At 43.7% G+C, this 16,619-nt stretch overlaps 1 protein-coding gene across 1 annotated transcript in view; it reads left to right on the top strand.

The window, feature by feature from the left end:
* The first annotated feature begins 4,828 nt into the window (after positions 1-4,828).
* si:ch211-161f7.2 (retinoic acid-induced protein 2) overlaps positions 4,829-16,619 on the top strand; it is an 85,542-nt gene continuing 73,751 nt past the window's right edge. The window contains exon 1 of the mRNA XM_041211772.1: positions 4,829-4,938. Within this exon, the coding sequence (XP_041067706.1) occupies positions 4,879-4,938 (60 nt within the window). The 5' untranslated portion in view covers positions 4,829-4,878. The remainder of the gene's footprint in view (positions 4,939-16,619) is intronic.

Raw genomic sequence — 16,619 nt, 5'->3', positions numbered from 1 at the left:
GAAACCAATTAGAATTTAAACTTAACTCAACCATGTCATCAAAATAATATATTTAAGTAGACAATTACCATTTTTTATAGAAGTACAATTTGGATATTGAAAAAGATTAAAGCAAGGACTAACTTGACTTTAAAATGGGTGCCTATGGTAAAGTGGAGCCGCATCAATTTAAGCAACTTGTTGAATTATTTCGTATAATAATATCGAGTGCAGATTTTACATTCAAAAAATCCATCGAGCAATGGAACCCTGGAAATACTCTGGCAAACAAGTCTTCAACGGCAGAACAGGTGAAGGAAGATTCACCTTCTGGAATATCTCCATGGCGAACGAAGGCTGCAGCAGCATGAAACCTCCAATTGTCTTGCTTTCCTTGCCACTGGATCAAGGTTTCATTCTGTAAAAATGTGTAAAAGTTGGCGTCCAATGGTTTCTTCATGCTAAAAGATGTCAGGCACAGGTATCTTTCTTTCTGAGCATACCTCCCAAGCCTTGTGGCGACAAGCAAAAGGCAGTAGGAGCACTACAAGAAAAATGTTGCAAACAACATCAACCTCTCTACATAGCATTCTTTGACTTGATAAAGGCCTTCAACTTTGTAAATCATGAGGTACTCTGGAAGATCCTGCTGAAGTATGGATGTCCTCCAAAATTCATTACCATCCTTCTTCTGTTTCATGGTGATATGCGAGTGCCGATCCTGAACAATGGATTTTACAGCCCCTTTTGAGGTTAAGACAGGAGTCAAACAAGGTAATGTCATCGCTCCAACTCTCTCTTTTGATCTTCCTTGCTGCCATGTTCTGATTGACTAGAGACAAGCTCCCTACTGGAGTGCAGCTTATTTATCGAATGAACAAGAAACTATTTAATCTGATAACTCCAATCAAAAATCAAGAACACCCCAACATCAGCCATTGAGCTCCAATACGCTGATGAGTCTTCTGCAAGTGCTGTGTCAGAAACAGATCTCCAAAGAATCATTGCCATGTTTACTGAGACATAAGAGAAGATGGGACTTACACTCAACATTCAGAAGACAAAAGTCCTCCACCGGCAAGCTCGGAATGCACATACAGAAGCCCCATTGATTAGGATTCATGATGAGTGCCTGGAAAATGTGGAACACTTCCAGTACCTTGGAAGTTATCTTTCACAGAAGGTTGACATTGACGAAGAAATCCAGCTTCGCCTAAAATCTGCTGGTGCAGCTCATGAGGAAACAAGCATCTGAGGATGTGACATCAGAACCAAAACCAAGCTCATGGTCTACCGTGCAGTTGTGATCCCTACCTCGCTCTACGCGGTTGAAAAATGGACAACGTACAAGAGGCACCTCGAGGCACTGGTTGAATTTAGGTTTTTGGAAAATACCTTGGAAAATGCAGTCAAATCTGTTTTATACCAATCTGACCTAAATAAATTCCTGTTACAGACACTATTATTGGTTCACTGCTAATTCCAGTATATTTTGAATGCAGTCTATTAAATTGGAGTATTAATTATAAATAATGTTTATCTTCAATTGCACAGAACTTGATTTGACTATGCTGTTTGTAATTAAAGGAAACTTGAAGATGTGAAAGTTTCCAGCATATGAAATGATCTGCTCACTGATCATTACATTCTTTACAGATGTCTAATGCAGTACATAAAATGTTGCTGCTCCATATGGTGCTTGTAAAAGTTTAATGGCCCCAGTAACCAACTTAAGAAGTAATATAGTATAAAAAAAATTATCACAGTACAAAATAGGTGTTGCAATATGTTTGGGCAATGTGCCAGAAATGAAAGTATTTTCTTGGATTAAACTTCAGTCTCAGAGCAATTTTGTTGATGGCTTCAGTTTTTTAGTATTGGGATGTGGGCCGTGCCTGTTAAGCAGCATTTATTACCCATCCCTAGTTACTCCAAGGGAATCAGGAATCTCTAGTGTGGGACTGGATTCACATGCAAGCCAGACTGAGTGCAGGTGTTTGGTTCTCTTCCCTGAGAAACATTAGCGAACGGTTGATTTTTTTTTTAACAACAGCCTGGCAGCTTTCATAGCTATTGTTTTCTGATGCCAAATTACCAGATGTGTTGAATTCAATTTCACAACTTGCCTTGGTTGGCTTTGCACTCTCTCAATCTGAACCAGTTGCTAGTTCAGTACTATAACCACAACACTAACATGCTCCTTTACTGTAACTGACATTTTTGGCAACTAATATTGAAAGTTTTAAAAAAAAAAGCAAAATGTTGTTATTCTGACATATTAAGCAGGGACTCTTTGTGAATTCCATTACAACACATTATTTTAAGATGTGTTTACTGTTGTGCCTAGGTGGTATCAGTGGTGTACATGCTCATTATACAAGATACAATTGGCTTCATGGACCTCGCCAGCCTTCAGAAGGTGCCACTGAGGAAAGGTAATGTCTGCATCCAAAAGGAAAGCACCTGCCTGCACGGTGGCACATTTGGTGGAAAACCTGGAAGAAATGAGAGAAGCCAGAAGAAATTGGGCAGGAATGAATGTGCGGATTGTGGTATTTCAGCTTGAATTAAAAAGGATTACAGAAAAGAGAAATTTGGAAGGCTGTTATCAGGGAAACTGATTATTGACACATGACGAGAGCTATGGTGTAATGTATATCTGGTCAGATTTAGAATGATGTTTGCTATTGCGGCTCTGGTCTAACTGCATTGTATAATGTCAGAATTGGGGATGGGTCTACTGGGAAGTCTCTGGAGGATTTTGCATGCATAACAGAACTGTGTACACGCTTTGTTCTTTATATAATTCATGGTCCCTGTTCAGCTAATTACATACTAGCTAACAGCAGGATGAGGAGTGGGGTTTGGATATGATGTGTGAATTTATATGAATAAACATTTTCCTTTTTTAGAATAAAAAAATCAAGGTTCTATTAATTATAAGTTACAGAAATTTCTGTGAACTTTTTTCATTTGAAGATCAGGTAGCATGTTATGATCTGAAATGCAGTGCCAGAAAGGGTTTTAGAAACAGATTCAGTGGTGAGTTTCAAAAGGAAAATAGATAGATGCTTGAAGGGGAAAAATTTGCTGGGCTACAGAGAAGCATCAGGAAAGTGGGATGAGTTAGATTGCTCCTTTTAAAGAGTCAGCACTGCATGATAGGCTGAATGGCTTCCTTCGGTATTGTATAATTTTATAATTCTACGGGGACAAAATTTGACAACCCCCAAAATGGGTAGTAGGATTGCTTTTTTATTTCATTTGCAGGATGTGGGCTTCGCTGGTTAAACCAGCATTTATTGCCCACCCCTAGTTGCCCTTGAGAAGGTGGTGGTGAGCTGCCTTCTTGAACTGTTGCAGTCCATATGGTGTAGGTACACCCACAGTGCTGTTAGGAAGGGAGTTCCAGGATTTTGACCCAGTGACATTGAGGGAACAGTGATATATTTCCAAGTCAGGATGGTGAGTGGCTTCGAGGAGAACATCCAAGTGGTGGTGTTACCATGTGTCTTCTGCCCTTGCCTTTCTGGATGGGAGTGGCTGTGGGTTTGGAAGGTGTTGTCGAAGGAGGCTTAGTGAGTTTCTGCAGTGCATCTGGTACACACTGCTACTGTTCGTCGGTGGTGAAGGGAGTGAATGTTTGTGGATGTGCTGCCAATCAAGTGGGCTGCCTGGATGGTGTTGAGCTTCTTGAGTGATGTTGGAGCTACACTCTCATCCAGGCAAGTGGAGAGTATTCCATCACACTCCTGACTTGTACCTTTGTAGGTGGTGGACAGGCTTTGGGGAGTCAGGAGATGAGCTACTTGCCACAGGATTCCTAGGCCTGTGACCTGCTCTAGTAGCCACAATATTTATATGGCTAGGATGAAAGCAAAACACTGCAGATGCTGGAAATCTGAAATAAAAACAAACAATACTGGAAAAACTCAGCATGTCTGGCAGCATCTGTGGAGAGAGAGAGTTAATGTTTCGAGCCCTTTTTAGCTCTGAAGAAGAGTCATACAGACTCAATGTTAACTCTGTTTCTCTCTCCACAGATGCTGCCAGACCTGCTGAGCTTTTCCAGCATTTTTTTTTGTTTTTATTTATATTACTAGTCCAGTTCAGTGTGGGATTAACCAGTGCTAATTGTGGGATTAACCAGTGCTAATTGCCACATAATTGGCATGATTGCGGTGTTCAGCCAGCGCTAACTGCACCATGGCTGCATCCCTCAGCAGGGAGCCCAAAGTCGTGAGAGGCCGACACCAGATAAAGCTGGCCTGCATTACTTAAAGTCAGCCTGCATCTCTTAAAGGGGAGGTTCATTTAACTAGAGCAGGTACTGGAAGTTATTCTACAACTGAGTCTGATCTGGGAAACACTCAGTAATAGTGCAGCAAGTGAGAGCACAGGCTCAAAGATTTTAAGTGCTGGCAGGAGGCTTTCCACACAAACTTTTTTAGAAGGCTGTGCAACCAGATAGCTGTTGGTGGTCAATGCCAGGAGTCCAATCCCAAGGACCCAGATGTTGCAATGTCTCAAAGTTCAATGGCCTCATAGGAGTGGTCAACATCAGTGAATGCACCTTCTTCAAATGTTGTACCCCACCAATTGCACCACTATCCTCAGACACTGCTCAATGTAGCACAGCCATATCACTCACTTACCAACATTCACTATCAGCCAGGGCTCATATCTCACACTCGTAGCTTCATCTCACCCTCACACTCTTAGCACTGCTATGGGCCTCACACCCACATCTCTCAGCTTGCACACACTGCCAGCTATTCAACCATGGCAGCTACATCATCCAGACACATTGCATCACACTCACTGACACACTTCCCTCTCTCTTACAGGACAATAACCGGAGACAGCAGGGGATAATATGCAGTGGACAGGTGAAGTTCCATGTTCTTACCACGATGGAGGAGACAGTGCTCACCATCACTGAAGTGGCCATGGCCAGCGGTAAGGGCTAATACAATAGATGATATCCTCACAACTATTCCTCCTTCTAACATCTCACTTTCCCCTCATTTCATGATCATTCATTTAGTAGCTCCATGTATTGTAAACCTACTTACTGACTGGTGCCACCGGCTTACAGCTAAGGATGTCTGAGTTGGAAGAAAAACTGCAAACTACGTGGTGTTTATTGTTATAGATGGGGCTGGTACATACTCCCTGACTCTGCAGATGTGATATATTTTCAAAGCAAGATATAACATTTATTATATTTTTATTCTTTTTGATAGCGACTGTCTTAATTCCAGAGAGCAATTAATATTGCTCCTGTTTGTCATGGAAGCTGGCTTTAACCTTGCGATTGGCTATCGTCTGAAAACTTTCTAGATGAAATTCACAGGATACTCCTCTGATAGGTAGCGAATGGACTTGTGGAGCTATGGCAATCAATTTGTATCAGTGGTCGATGTGAATTCAGAGAATTTAAATACATGTCCAACTTGCACTGTTGACCACTGTACGGAAACACTTTAATTCGAGATAGCACTACATGCCAGGAACTCAACAATGGATAGAATTGAAAAATACAGTTCTGTACTTTGGACTTCACCTCAGGTGTTATTATCAACATTGTGAAGGAAAGAGCATTGTTTTAATATCCTATAGTCCGTATCTTGTACAACTAAAACAGTATTGCATTGCTTCTGTAAGCAATGATTAATAATGGCATCGACAGCTGGTACCACAACTGAAACCTATCATAATAAGTATTCGGAGAAATATATTAGCCCAGATACTAGTCATAAATGGTCACACAACAGAAGTGATAGTTTGAGAGTAGAAATGGTACATTACATCTCACCTTGATAGTGCAAGGCCTGTGAATATCATAGATCATTAGTGGGGAGATAGTGGCATTGTGGTAATATCACTGGGCTACTAATCCAGAGGCCCATGCTCTGGGGATACTAGTTCAAATCCCATCATAGCTGATGATGGAATTTGAGTTAATAAATCTGGAATATAAAGCTAAGCTCAGTGATGGTGACCATGAAACCACTATCAAATGTTGTAAAAACCCATCTAGTTCACTAATGTCCTTTAGGGAAAGAAATCATCTGTCCTTATCCACTCTGGTCTACATGTGACTCCAGCCCCACAGCAATATGGTTGACTTTTACCTGCCCTTTGAAATAGCTGAGCAAGCCACTTGGTTCAAGGGCAATTAGAGATGGGCAACAAATGCTGCCAGTGATGACCACATCCCAATAAAAGGGGGACAAAAGATAAATGCAGAGTTAGGCATTAGGTACCAACCCAAGGAACTAAATTTTAGTACATCACTATAATTAATTTGTAAGAAAAAGTCTTTTGTTTTGCGTGATGGCCATGTATTGAAGAGAAAAATAAATCCTCTATAAAAAGTGTTCCTGCTTTACTTAAGCACAATTCCCGCAGTATTTGATCACCATTCTGAAGTGCATAATGATGTACATTGGAGAATCTTGGCTTTTTGGAATCCACTTCTTTGCTGCATACCATTGTTACTTCAATATGGAGAGTTTGTCAGTTAACTTAATTCTAGAGGGCCTAAGTAGCATGCACAGTGGATCCATTCAGATAAATGGTATTTTTCTGTTGGTTGAGAAATGAGTTAAGACAGTCTCAAACAAAATCATGACCATCACATGCACAGCAAAAAAATGTTCATATTTTGACAAGCTAGCATTCTATCTCTGATAGCTAGCATGAATAAAATAATTCACACTAGTGCATTGGGTGCCTTCTGGGATTGGTGTAGAATAAAGATGCTTTATTCTACAGCAGAACATGACATTCCTGATGGGAGAGAGAATGCTCTTTGCTGATGTTAGCTTTCCAGTCTCAGACAGTGTAACATCATTAACCTGGTAAATGCAAAATTTAGAGGTTGTGTGTTGCTAATATTATTTGAAAGAACATAACAAATTGCAACAACAGCCTCCAACCCAGTACGTTGGACAACCTGAACTGGACAGGCCTTTTACATGTGAAATCGCAATGAAATGAGGAGACATGCTGGAAGAGGACAAAATTCCACCACCTAATTTGGAGTAAAATGCAGTGTTATCTCTATATCTCTATAGGACAATAACACAGGGCTCAAAAATGCTCGGCAACGGATCCTGCTTCTGAGTAAATATTGGGAATAACCTGAATATGATTTGAGAGCCTGGTTACCTGTGAAATTTCTGCATGTTATTAGAGACTGCAGAGAGTGCTTTAAGTTGTCTTTTTAAAATCACAAACATGCTTTTATTTTCATGTGTGCCATTGTAAGATTGTGAAAGTATTGATTCTGTAAATCTTTTTACTTTGTGTTAAAGTATGTGGATCCAAGACTGTTTACAGCATTTCTGAATTAATAGTTGATTGCATTAAGTTTGACTGTACAGAAATATCCTTGAGAACAAAGCACTTGTGTTCTTGTTAAAGAATAAGTAAGTTTTGTGAGGGCTGTGCCATTTTGTCTTTATTGGAATATTTTACACATTTAGAAATATGTCCCTTTCTGATTCAATGATTTTCAGAGATGCGGGGCTGAATTTTTCCCCTCCTTTGGTCATGGATTGGGAGATGGGAAGGCTGTCAGTATGGAGTCTGATGTCTTCCTGTAGCCATAGTGTATCACCAGTGGCGGGGACCTCTGCTGCTTGGATGCCCCCTGAGTGGCCAATAGAGGCAATTAATTGTCTGATTTAGAACTGCCTCCTGCCCTTAACAGAGGGGCTGCTGCCATGTGGGGAGACCACCAGGTAAACCCTGGAAGCCACCTAGCGGGTTCCCGGAGGCACCCTCCTGGATGAGCACTCCATGGCCCTCAGAAGGATGCCCAGCATTAATCCCTGTTCAGTGTTCCAAAATGGAATACCGCCCCCCCCCCCCCAAACACACACACACACACACACACACACACAACCACTGGGGCCTGCATGCCTGCCCTGGCCAAAAAAAACCTCACCTGTCCTCAAGGGCACCTTGGCATTGAGTGAGTGCCCTCTCCTTCGTGCTGTAGGTTCAGCAGTGCCACTACAGGCTCTGGCGGAGCTGAGGCATAAGATCATAAGAAATCAGAACAGGAGTAGCCAATTCAGCTTTTTGAGCCCACTCTGCCTTTTAATAAGATCATAGTCTCAGCTCCATTTCCTGCCTTCTGCCATAACCATGATCCCATGTAAATCAAAATTCTCTCTAACTCAGCCTTCAATATATTCAATGACTCTGCCTCCACTGCTCTCTGGGCTATAGAATTCCCAAGATTAACAACCCTCAGAAGAAATTCCTCCTTATCTCTGTGTTAAATGGGAGATAGCTTATTCTCAAACTGTGCACCCTGGCTCTAGATTCCCCCACGAAGGGAAACATCCACTCAGCCTCTCAAGCCCTCTTCAGAATCTTGTGTTTCAATAAGATCCCCCCCCCCTCATTCTTCTAAACTTCAATGTATAGAGCCAACCTGCTCCACCTTTCCTTATAAGACAACCCTTTCATCCCAGGAATCATCTTAATGAACCTTCTCTGAAAGGCCTCCAATGCATTATATCCCTCCTTAAATTAGGAGACCAAAACGTAGGGCATTGGTGAGACCACACCTTGTACAGCTGTAGCAAGATTTCCCTACTTTTATACTCCATCTCCCTTGCAATAAAGGCCAACACTCTATTTGCTTTCCTAATTATTTGCTGCACCTGCATGCTAACTTTTATCTCATGCGAGAACACCGAGGTCTCTGTACCGCACAATTCTGTGGTGTCACTCTATTTAAATAATATTCTGGTTTTTTTGCCAATCTTGCTACTATAGTGGACAGCCTCATATTTTCCCATTTTATACCCATCTGCCAATTTTTTCCCCCACTTACCTAACCTATTTATATCTCTTTGCAGGCTCTTTGTATCCTCCTCACAACTTACTTTGCTATCCACCTTTTTGTATAATCAGCAAATTTGACTACAATACACTCTGTCCCTTCATCCAAGTCACTAATGTAGATTGTAAATAGTTGGCGATCTAGCACTGAACCCTGTGACAGGTACAGTTTACCACCTGAAAATGACCTTTATAGTCAGACTCTGTTTCCTGTCAGTAAGTCAATCCTCTATCCATGATAATATATTACCTGTACACCAGGATCTCCTACCTTGTGTGTAACCTTTTATGACATCTTACCAGCCTTTTCGAAATCCAAATTGGAAATCTACTAGTCTCCCTTTCGCCACCTGCCTCTTACATCTTCAAAAATGTTAAATTTGTTAAAACACTATTTCCCTTTCATAAACCATGTTGATTATGCTTACTTATATTTTGATTTTCTAAATGACCTGCTACTGCTTCTTTAATAATAGATTCCAGCATTTTCCCAAAGTCAGATGTTAGGCCAACTCCTCCTGCTTTCTGTCTCTCTCGTTCCTGAATATGGGCATTATGCTTGAGGCTTTCCAATCCACTGGGACCTTTCCAGAATCTAGGGAATTTTGGAAAATTACAACCAATACATCCACTGTCTCTGTAGCCACTCCCTTTAGGATCCTAGAATGCAGGTCAGATCCATGGGATTTGTCAGCCTAGAGTCCCATTGGGTTTACTTGGTACTTTTTGTCTAGTGATTGTGATTGCTTTAAGTTCCTCCTTTTACCTTTTTGACTTTTGATGATTCTTGGAATGCTTTTCGTGTCTTCCACCATGAAGACGTATACTAGATATTTGTTCAAAGTCTTTGCCAGTTCCTTGGTTTCCATTATTAATTTCCTAGTCTCATCTTCTAAGTGACCAATGTTTACTTTAGTTACACTCTTTTAATAAACTTACAGAAGCTTTTACTGTCTGTTTTTGTATTCCTTACTAGCTTCCTCTCATTCTATTTTATTCTTCACTTTTTTTAGTCATCCTTTACTGATTTCTAAAGTTTTCCCAATCTTCTGGGTCACCACTAACCTTTCCAGCATTGTATGACTTTTCTTTCAATTTGATACCATCCTTTACTTCCTTAGTTATCTACAGATGGTTCATCCTCCTTTTGTAGAGTCTTTCCTAAATGTATGCCACTGTTTACCTACCAACTTTATCTTTTAACTAATTTCTCCAGTATATCTAAGCAATTCTGTCTTCATATCTATCTAATTACCTTCAGTTAAACTTAAGACACATTTTTCTTATCCTCAAACTGAATGTGAAATTGTGATCACTCTTCCCTAGAGGATCCTTTACTATAGCATTGTTAATTAATTTTGTCTCTTTACACATTAGCAGATCTAAAATAACTTAGTCCCTGGTTGTTTCCACAACATATTGTGCCAGGAAACTGTCCTGAATACACTCTATGAATTCATTCTTCAGGCCACCTTTTGGCAATTTGATTCATCCAATCTATATGAAGCTTAAAATCTCCCATGATTATTGCAGTAACTTCCTTGCAAGCCCCTATTATTTCTTGATTATACTCTGTCTCACTATGTAGCTACTATTAGGGAACGTATAAACTACTCCTACCAGCGATCCCTAGCTATTTCTGATCTTCATTCAAACTGAGTCTACCTCTTGATCTTCCGAGCCAAGATCATTTCTCACCACTGTACTCGTCGCATCCTTTATTAACAGAGCTACCCTATGTCCTTTTCCTTTCTCCTATCCTTGTGAAATGTCAAATTCCCTTGAATACTCAGTTTCCAGCCTTGGTCACCTTGCTATCATATCTTTGTAATGGCTATGTTATCATATATCTATCTTGTTATGAATGCTGTTTGCATTCGGATAAAGAACCTTTGATTCTGTCTTTTTACCACCTCTTTCAACTACTATCCTATTTGATGGTGCACTCTTATGTTTGTACACTCTGTCCCTCCCTGTAATGCCCTGGTTATCACTTCCTATGTCACTACCCTGCACTATTGCCTTATTCTTTCTGTTTAACTTTCTAAGTTTCCCCTCACTTGAAGGCTCCCATTCACCATTTAATTTAAGGCCCTTTCTACAGTGCTAGTTATTTGACCAGTAAACTGGTCCCAGCATGGTTCAAGTGAAGCCCCTCCCAACGGTACAGCTTCCCTTTTCGCCAGCACTGGTCACTATGCCATTGGTACCCACGTGAACCACAACAACTGGATCCTTCCCCTTCCATTCCAGGTTCATCTCCAGTCCTGAGGAGGTGTCGTTATCCCTAAACACCAGGCAGGCAACACATCCCTTGGGGCTCATGCTCTCAGCTGTAGAGAATAGTATCTATCCCCCAAGCTATACTGTGCCTACTATTACTATATTCCTTTTCACTCATCCAATTTTACTGGCCTGTTTGCTTATCCTCCCTGCAGTCCCTGGTCTCATCCACACAGAGTATTGTAGCTGTTAGATAAGTGCACGGGCTGGGTCTCCTCCACTGCTACATTCTGGATCCCTGCCTCACTTGTAGTCACATTCTCCTGTCCCTGGCCACAAACCAAATGTGAAATACTTACCTGAGAGAGTATGACCGCCTCCTGAGACAAAGCGTCAGGTAACCGCCCCCCCGCTCCCCCCCCCCGATGCATCACTGTGTCCGATCCTCAGGCTCCAGCTCATCAACTCTGAGCCGAAGTTCCTTGAGCTGCAGGTATTTACTGCAGGTGTGGCTGCTGTGCATCATGCCAGTGTATCACCTGCCCTGCCCCCTCTTTTGTATTGCCTTGAAGCTTAGAGTTTCAAGTCTAGTAATATTATTGAATGATTATTTGTAGTTGTATTACACGGTTTAACTAGTAGATATAAATTTACTACAGTACTTAGATCGCCCCAGTCCTGGTTTAAACAACTGCCCTAATTTCGAGAAAAAAATATGAAAACTCAACAACCAATCAGCTACCTCCTCACCTAACTAATGCCTTGAGACCTCGGGTCTCACTGCCTCTCGTTTTCTCACTCTCAGATCACTCCTTGTCTTGTAAAAGAACAGAGCAGCACCTCCTTCCCTCACTGCGTCAAATTCCCTCACCCACCAAGTTTCTCAATTATGTACTTTGTAAAATCTGTACTGTGCCAAATTGCACTCTGTGCTCCTTACTCTGATTGGACCAGCAGCTCTGGGGGTAGAGGGTTACTGTCCTCAGTTGGATGGCGACCCTGATGGCAATCTGATAATTGGCCATCAGGACTTGATTCTCTTCAGGAAAATTCAGCCCATGGGATTTTATTAGCATTGAGTTTCAAAAGGAAAACTTTTCATGAAGAATTTGTATTGACCAGCTCCATGCTGCTTTCTGCCATAGCAGAGAGGAACACTATATATTTGCTAATAATTTTACAGTGCACTGTTTTGGATAGTCTCAGAAGAGGGCAAGGTGTTTATACAAGTATGTTCCATTGTTACCTAACTATAGGCAGAAGGTCTTGTTGCTGGAGTTATCATACAAGTGCTTATACCTGTACCATATTCATCTCACTCCACCATTTTAATAGAGGTGCTAGAGAAACTACTTAACATTTAAACTGCCAGAGGAGGAATTTTATGTTGTAAAATAGGCTTGTCTAACCTTTTCACATGGGAGGCCACGTATCAAACTTCTCACTCAAGGCGCCAACGAGCAAATTTCAGAAAGACAAAGTTTGGCACAACGTTAAACATGAATTTTAAAAAAATGAGGTATGAAAAGAATCACCTTGCTGAGCTCAAAGCAATGATGTTTCCCCTGACCTGGGTATTTTCTAGCGAAATGTCCTGATGAGTTCAAGACAAAAAGTTTCGACAGAAAAATCTCATTTTTTCAGCAATACTCAAAGCAATGAATTGATAAAAAGTTAGTAATAAGCAGAGGTGAATATTGGAGTGTGATAGGGTGAGTGTGTCTGTTTCCAGCCTACTCCCAATCTCAGTGCTCACTCACTCACTCACTCACTCTCACTCACTGAGATTGGATGAGAGTACATGTTGGTGTGAGGGAAATGAGAACCCTGAGACTGGGAGTGAGCCGGGCTTACACTCACTCACTCACTCCCCTCCCCCTCACGCATGCACTCACTCTCTCCCATCCCCCTCATGCACTCACTCACTCCCCTCCCACGCACGCACTCACTCACTCACTCTCTCCCCTCCCCCTCACGCACTCACTCACTCCCCTCCCCCTCACACTCTCACTCTTTCTCTTTCTCCCCCTCACATAGGGCGTGTTCAGTGGTGTGAGTGGACAATATGGCGCGATCGATTTCACAATGGTGTGAAACAAGTAGGCGACCAATGGTGGGCCGCATGTCCCACCATCGGACATCGGGAATCTCGTTGTGATATCTGCATCTTGTTGTTCAGCCAGCTCACTGGAATTGTGTCTCCCCGCTCCCCCCGCCCTGCTGGATTGTCCGTCCGTGGCTCCATGGCGGTGAGAGCGCACGCTGACGTGTTTCACAACAGCAAATGAAAGGTGTGCACTTGGCAGGCTGCACTTTGAGGGGAAGTCGCAGGTGAGAGCACAGCACTGATGTGCAGCGCTCGCCAAGGTCGCCTGTTGGACTTCAAGCTTGAGGTGCATTGGGGGTGGTGGGGGGAATTAAGGTCTGCTTTGCGATTGAGGCGATTTGTGGCAGGGGCGAGGGCAGCCCTGCCATTGAGGTGACTTGCGGTGGTGGGGGGAGGTGGGGCAAGGGCGGCCTTGCAGTTGAATATCGCACACAAGCATTCGGGATGGGGGGGGTGCTAGGGTGGGCGAGGGAAGCGGCCACACATTAGGGACACCTTATATAAAGTGACCGTTCCTCTGCAGCTGAGACAGTTCAGGCGCAGCCACATTGATGCAATTGGAGTCGGGCTTCTAGCTTATCTGCCCACTCAAGCAACCCAGAGGCATCAAAATGCCACCAAGTGCTCCAAAGCTTTTCACCCCACCCCAGCGCAGGCTGCAAAGCATTTTTGTGGACTACAGAACAGCTCAGCAACTGCACATGTACAGAGACCTTGCTAAATCTGGCCATGGAGCAGTCACTGCTGGAGGTGCTCACAGCCCCTTGTAATGACATCCTCCTGGTTTGGACCAGTCTCCCCCATGGTTCAAGCTAACAGCACAGCCTTGCAGTGTGGGTTAGGAGAATGCCTGTGTCTGAGCTGACAGCACAACATGAAGTCCAGTGAGCAAAGTTGAAGCCAATTATCGGGTGGAGTGGGGTGGAGGTGGATGGGGTTTCGGGCAGCCATGCAGCGCACTAATCTCTAGCCATCCAAGTGGTGGCCAGCACATTCTGGGAAGCATTAAGGGGCCTTCAGGCGTAACCAGGGTAGGTTTTTAGTACACCCAAGCTAACCTACATGTTTCTCTTTCATCCTGCAGGGGCAGAACATCAGAAGCATGGAGCCTGGTGAATTAACTGTATGCCTAATGGCTTACAGAGAGTGAAGACGATGGAGGAGAGAGTAACTGAGGTGCCTGGCTGCGCAGAGGGAGGAGCAGCACCCTCTGGAAAAAGGGGGGGCTGGGTCTCCCACACATGCCGCTGAAGAGCCACAGCGAGCCATCGCTGGTCAGTGCCTAGCAACACGCAGGGTCTATAGATGACATCTTTCATTCCTCCAGAAGACCGAGAATCAGTGTCGCCGAAGACTGTGCGTGTCCAGGGAACTGGTCGCTAACATCTGCCAGCTACTGCAGGATTTGGAGCCAAGCAGACATGGAGGGCATCTACTGCCAGTGGCCGCAAGAGTGACCGTGGTGCTCAATTTCTATACCAGTGATTCCTTTCAGTGCTCGACAGGTGACCTCTGTGGGATTTCACAAGCTTCCACCCACAAATGCGCCCATGAGGCCACAGATACCATCTTCGCGAGGGCACCCAACTTTGTGCATTTCGCACTGGACAGGACGGCCAGAATGCAAGAGCGATTGGATTTGCCCAGATCTCTGGTTTCCCACAGGTGTAGGGTGTGATGGACTGCACTCATGTGGCGCTCAGATCTCCATCCCAACACACACTGAACTACATCAACCACAAGGGGTTCCATTCGCTGAATGTGTAGCTGGTGTAACACCCTGCTGGTGTGCGCACTGTTTCCAGGGAGTGTACGTGATTCCTACATCCTCAGTCAGTCACAGATCCCTCAAGTCTTCCAGGGTCCACAGTGGCTGCAGAGATGGCTCCTTGGGGATAAGAGCTACCTGCAGAGGCTGTGGCTGATGACACATGTGGCAGCCTCAGACTGCAGCAGAGCGACGCTATAATGCTGCAACTCGCAACTTGGTGGAGCAGACCATCTGGATGCTGAAAATGAGGTTCCGGTACCTGGACTGGTCTGGCGGAGCCTGCAATACAATCCGCAGAGGGTGTCAAGCATCATCGTTGCCTGCTGTGCTCTTTACAACCTGGCACTGCAATGGGGGGGGGTGAGCTGGCTGAGGAGGAAATGCAGGAGTTGGAGGTCACCTGCGATGTGGAGGATGCCGATGGGAGTCAGGGTGACCAGGGCTTCGAAGGCACTAGTTAGACGAGGCAGGCGCAATTGGGAGGCCCTCATAGCCGCTAGATTTGTGGAGGATGATGACGACATGCAATGAAGAGACCCCAGAGATCCTCACATTGCATTTGTGAACGTTTGACTCCAGTCTGGCTTATGGCAGCTCACACATCCTCTCTGAGAGTGCTCCTATCATTGGAGACACATTGGAGGCCCTAATAGTCACTTGATTGCAGGAGGATGATGATGACATCAGACACTCCATAGATCTTCACATAGCCTCTGAGAATGCCTGACTCCTGTCTGGCTGAGGGCAGCTTGCTTGCGCTGTGCGATCAGGGTCATATCATGGAGATGCAGATGTGAAACTTTAGAAGCACCTGATCCTTTGTCTGCCTTCAGCACCTGAGCCCTTAAGGAGCGCAGCATCACTGGTCACAGATGCTGGTGTGACTTGGGCCAGCCCCGTCTTTTAAAGGTGCAGAGAGCACACGGAGAGAATGATGGAAAGCTGTGACGCCTGCCCACTACATTCTGGCAGCAATGACACACACCGGCAAGGTGCAGGCATCAGTAATATGTCCAGGGAGCGTGAGGCCGGACCATCACTTTGGGCTGAAGGCTGCACAAAACACAGGGAAGAGGCCCTGGACTGAGACACCTGCCTTTATCTTGTGCAGAAAGGCTTCACATCTGAGTGACACAAACACACTGCTTCTCTCTTACTCTCTCACTCACTCTTATAAGCCTATCAGCAGCAAGTGCAGGGAGGAAGCAGCCTGTTATTGGCTGAGCCACTTTACAATATTTTTCAAATGTAAGTCAGTCGGATGTCCACCAAGTTTGGTGAGCCAAGACCAGAGGCCTCAGGCTGCAATGCGGAGTGAGTTGGACAAGCCTGCTACGTGGTAAGATCAGTGAAATTGGCTTCTATTCTTATGTGGCTGAAGTTATCAATGGAAAAGAACATTTGGGTTAGTTTAACACAGGAGTTTACCAAACATTTAACTTATGTTTATAAAATCTGAGAAAATTTTTGACTTTCTTTGTGTCTTGAAATGTATTTGTCTTAAATCACATGAAAATTACATGGAGGTCATATTAATGATCCTAAAATGCAGCGATTCATAATTAGCTTTTGGAATACTAATCATTGTGTAAATCGGGCGCTCATAACCAACAGCTTCACCTCTGACAATGCAGTGTCGAGAAGATATAATAATGTCTATAATGCTATTGGAAA

The sequence above is a fragment of the Carcharodon carcharias genome, chromosome 18 (genome assembly GCF_017639515.1).
Source record: "Carcharodon carcharias isolate sCarCar2 chromosome 18, sCarCar2.pri, whole genome shotgun sequence".
NCBI lineage: Eukaryota > Metazoa > Chordata > Chondrichthyes > Lamniformes > Lamnidae > Carcharodon > Carcharodon carcharias.
The sequence above is the reverse complement of the archived record's forward strand: the minus strand, read 5'-3'. Positions and strand labels throughout refer to the sequence as shown.